General features: G+C 49.0%; 2 protein-coding genes across 2 annotated transcripts; both read right to left on the reverse strand.

The window, feature by feature from the left end:
- Positions 1 to 1,414: 1,414 nt before the first annotated feature.
- On the reverse strand, positions 1,415 to 2,041 carry LOC105570827. The gene has a single exon (XM_012028278.1). The coding sequence runs from the start codon at positions 2,039 to 2,041 to the stop codon at positions 1,415 to 1,417; it is 627 nt and encodes a 208-aa protein (XP_011883668.1).
- Positions 2,042 to 2,264: 223 nt separating this feature from the next.
- Positions 2,265 to 3,527, reverse strand: LOC105570829. Its single transcript, XM_012028279.1, has one exon. It carries the CDS (start codon positions 3,525 to 3,527, stop codon positions 2,265 to 2,267), a length of 1,263 nt encoding a protein of 420 aa, XP_011883669.1.
- Between the last annotated feature and the right edge of the window lie 1,147 nt (positions 3,528 to 4,674).

The raw sequence follows: 4,674 nt of genomic DNA on the forward strand, positions 1-4,674 counted from the left end.
CAACAGGCGTTTTTCTTTAATTCCGTTATCTCGATGTCTGTTTGCATGATCTCATTGGGCCACTCGCTCTCGTCCTCGACTAACCACGAGGGCGCCGTAAGCCACATTTTGTTTCGTAAAAAGGTATGAGGCAACTGACCTCTTGATAACGCGTCCGCCGGATTGTCTTCCGACTGTACGTGCCGCTACACGTTGAAACCAGTGATATTCCGAATTTCTGTGACTCGGTTTGCTACGAACGTCTTAAGGAGGTGAGGCGGCGTTTTCATTCAATGCAAAACGATGGTCGAATCGCACCAAAGAAATGACTCGGTTAGGCGTAACGTTTAATATAGCGCTCGCTTCCCGATATAATTGTGCCGATACTACTGCACCACAGAGTTCTAAACGCGGAATAGTAATAGGCTTTAACGGTGCAACTCTGGATTGGCGCATGCCAATCTGACAATCGCAGTCTCATTTTTCCTGTTAGATCGAACATACAAGCATGCACCGTAGCCGACACTACTGGCATCACAGAACCCGTGTATTTGAACGTCGCGATAGTCATTTATTAGCAATTTACGTTCAAAGTAAAGCGATTTATTGATTCTAATTGTCGAACAAATTCCTTCCACTCCGTATATATGTCTTGTGGGACAGATTCGTCCCATTGTAAACCGGAATAGCCATATGTCTTGCATCAGCCTTTTAGCGTATAGAATAATCGGACCGAGTGATCCAATTGGGTCAAATCTTTGCGATTTCCGATAATATGTTTCGTTTTGTCAATCTTTGAGTAATTTCGATCGGACGCACCGCATAACGCATTTGATCGTCTCGCGTATTCCGTGTTATACCTAACGTCCTTACGGAATGATCCACGTTTAACACGAGATTGGTACGCAACGCATTGGAGGCTAAATCGTTAATAACGCGCTCGTCGTTGGATGCCCGTTGCCTTCTGGAGAAACCACCCGTTTCAGTAACGCGATTATTTCGTTACGGACGGCGCGCGCCTCTACAATCGTATCAGCGCCGGATAACAAATTATCTACATAAAGATGTGTGGTAAGAATCTCGGCCGCTCGAGGATACGTATGACGTTCGTCCTCCGCAAGTTTCTGTAAAACTCGAATCGCGAGGAAGGAAGAAGGCGAAACACCGCATGTAAGCGTGTTAAGCTGAAACGTTTTAACTCTACCATCCACGCGCCGGAGGAATCTCTGATAACGGCGATCATCTTCGTGCAATAACACCTGGCGATACACCTTTTCGATGTCTGTCGTGATGACATAATTATATGTGCGGAATCGAATTAAAATGCGAGAACAACGTGTCTTGAATTGTAGGTCCTACCATTAACGCGTCGTTCAAGGACATTCCGTTATTCGTCTTCGCCGACGCGTCGAACACCACTCGAACCTTAGTCGTGTTACTCGTTTCTTAACGCTGTGTTTGAATTGAATCTACGCTCCGGCGACAATAGACGTTTAAGCGCGATGGAACGCGATTCCCCTAGTCGCGTGTTTGATTTGCGAAACGGTAAGCGAACCTTGTAACGCCCGACGGCGTCGCGAGACACCGTCCCTTCGAAGTGCGCTTCGCAATTGATTTGTTCGTCTGATTTCCTCTTAATTTCCCTGACTTCTTCAATTGCCCAAAATTTGTTTAACTGATTCTCGAGATTCGTCATGTGACGCGTAGGGTTTGAAGGAACTTGCGACGGTACACCACCTACCACCTCCCATCCGAGTCGTGTTTTCTGCAAATACAGATCGTGATCTTCACGCGACAAGTTGATCTGACCGACGGAGAACAGAGATAAGGTGAGCCCTGAGCCAATCAGCAAATCAACCGCGCGTGGCAGGTGGAATTTCGGAGCCGCCAATCTAACGTTTGAGGGTAATTTGATCGTGTCTCTCGGAAAGACTTCTGAGTGAATTAAATCGGCGATGGCCGGAATCACCAGACACGTGAGATCCCTGCGACAATTATCGCGCGTGGATTGCATAGTGATCCGTACTATGCCTCTCGACTCCGTATTTACGTCATTGATCATACCAACTGACAACGCGCCTTTGCTTACATGAATGTTCAATCGCTTTAGAATAGATTCCAAAAATAAAATTTGCTGTGGCACAAGTATCTAATAAGGCGCGGAATTTTATCGGATTACGCCCGCGATCCCGGACATATACCACGGCACTCGCTAGTAATTGTGGTGCGGGCGTGTACGACACCATAGCATGCCTTATCTTCGCGGTATTAATCGACTCGGCTATTCATGCGGCCTGTGTATCTACGGCCTTAGAAGTGGAAGTTCGATTCGTCACCGGGTATTGGTCTAAATGCAGAAGAGTGTTATGCTTCTTTTGGCAAATTGTACAGTTCGAAAATTTGCAGGGGCTGTCTCTATGTGAGCGGAAGCAGTTGTAACAAACCTTCGCGTTTCTCACCGTTTCGATACGTTTGGGTATAGGTAGCTGTTTGAACTTGTCGCATAAATACAAGGGATGCCGTTTCGTTTTGCATGCTATGCAATTACGCGCCGCGCTCACGACAAACGCTTGATTCGAGGGATGACTTCGTCTTCTTTTGCTCGAGGGTTCTCCCCTGCTTCCCTCCATGTCGGTTACCTTCGCTCTCTCGCGCTTCGAGACGCAAACCGCGGTTTTATATAAGAACTCGTACATCTGGTCGAGTTCCGGAAACTCGTCTCTTTCGAGAGTCGCCTCCCATTTTTCCAACGTTATCCTTGGTAGCTTGGTCTCTAGCAAATGCACGATCATCTCGTGTCCGACCGAAATTCCCAAAGAGTTTAGCGATGCAACGTGTTGCTGTGCGTCGTCCGCGAGTCTGGACAAACCGTTCGCTGTTTCTTTGTCTAGCGCGGGCAAATTTAATAGCAGAGAGAGATGCCGCGATATCAAGATCCTCTTGACCTCATATGACCGTTCTAATAAGCTCCAGGCCTTGGCATAATTAATTCCGTCAATTTCGAAGATCCTAATCTTGTTCGCGGCTTCGCCAGTTAACGCCGATCTAAGGTAATGCAATTTGTCTATTTCCGCAAGGTCCGTTCGCGAGCCTATCATACTGTAAAACGCGTTTTTGAATGATAACCATCCCTCGAATCTACCATCAAACTTTGGTAACGGCGTTTCGGGCAATTTAATCCGCCGTTTCTCGACCGGCGGTACGATGTCACCGCGCCGCACTTCTTCGTTTGATACGCTGGTGCTCGGTTCGGACGTATCTCCCGACGGCGCATTTCCCGGACGTAAAATACTCTCGATTTTTCCCGCCAATGCATAAAATCGCTCCTGGATACCCTCGAACTCGACCCGATGATTCGCGTTAGGATCTAATACCGCGAGTTCATCGTTACACCCTTCGAAGGTCCGATATAATTGCGTTAAACGCTCGTTTCGCCACCTTAACGTCGCGTTATCAATTTTCCCCCCTTCGACGATATTGGCTAAATTGGTTATTTGGGATTTCAGGGAAGCTTGTTTCTGAACGAGGAGTTTGATTTGGTCCGCCATCTCGGCATGCGACGGAATGTAAATGGTGTGGAAGAATGACTTACTCTTACGCCTGTCGAGTACGATTGCACGCGTTCCTCCTTCGGCTGACTTGGAGGACCCGCTCTTAGTAGATGTGAGGCGGCTCTCAGGCTGGATCCCGTTTCTTGCGTGGATTGAGGCACACACCTCACAGGAGGCACCAAAATGTTCAGTTTCAACACGAACAGTTTCGTGTTCGCGCTGTCTTTTCGCGTAACAACAATAACAAGTGATGTTGGGTTGTGAATATATTGTTTATTGGTCCGGTCTTCAGAATATGCCACAAGTCTTTGTGTCTCGCACTCGCGATAGAGATGTCCGCGACGACGCCTAGGGGCTGTTGCCCTGAGTCGCGGACTGATCGTGTGTACGCACTTATTGTTTTGTCTATCGTTTATGACGATAGTTATTTGGTTCAGCGACGACGCCTAGGGGCTGTTGCCCTGAGTCGCGGACTGATCGTGTGTACGGTGACGACGCCTTGGGGCTGTTGCCCTGAGTCACCTTCACGGATGCTACGATGCGACCCTCAGCGAGTAGATCACGGTCGAAACTCTTGCACACGGGAGATCGTTCGGTTCGTCACAAGTATACTGTCTGACTGCTCGATTCTTACTGTTCTGTCTTCTGTACTATACTGTATGCTGGACTATCGCGCTCGACTATATGTACTGCGATCCCCCGCCAAGACTTCAGGAAGTTTTCCCAAAATCTTATTGGTGGGCCCTTAGGTCCGCCTATCGATCCTCGATCAGCGGCTCGCAGACATCGGGGAAAACAAAGGGTGCGGGGACTACGGAAGCCGAGCGCCCGAGCCCACCGGCGTCGTACATGTCCGAACTCGCAGCGCACGCCGCCCCAATCTTTGTAAACAAGATTGCGCGGATGCGTCGCCAGACGGTCGCCGGCGCCGATGCGTGCGTCCCGCGCCGCTTACGCTATCCCCCTTTGTTATGTACATATACGCATGCACACATTGCGTCGTAGAAACGTCGCGCACGACCCTTCTACGACGCAACACCGTCCTCCCGTATCCTTCCGTGCACGACAGAGTAAAGTTCGATTTTTATCATTGACTCATCCCGCGTATGCGCTGGAACGCGCCCATCGTGTCCGACTCGTGAGA

This window comes from Vollenhovia emeryi, unplaced genomic scaffold (assembly GCF_000949405.1).
Source record: "Vollenhovia emeryi isolate VEMERY1.0 unplaced genomic scaffold, V.emery_V1.0 DF941754.1, whole genome shotgun sequence".
NCBI classification, from domain to species: domain Eukaryota; kingdom Metazoa; phylum Arthropoda; class Insecta; order Hymenoptera; family Formicidae; genus Vollenhovia; species Vollenhovia emeryi.

What these genes read in the sequence shown, in the direction of transcription:
- LOC105570829 (XM_012028279.1), bottom strand. Translation starts at nt 3,527, where the DNA reads ATGGCGGACCAAATCAAACTCCTCGTTCAGAAACAAGCTTCCCTGAAA.
- LOC105570827 (XM_012028278.1), bottom strand. Translation starts at nt 2,041, where the DNA reads ATGATCAATGACGTAAATACGGAGTCGAGAGGCATAGTACGGATCACT.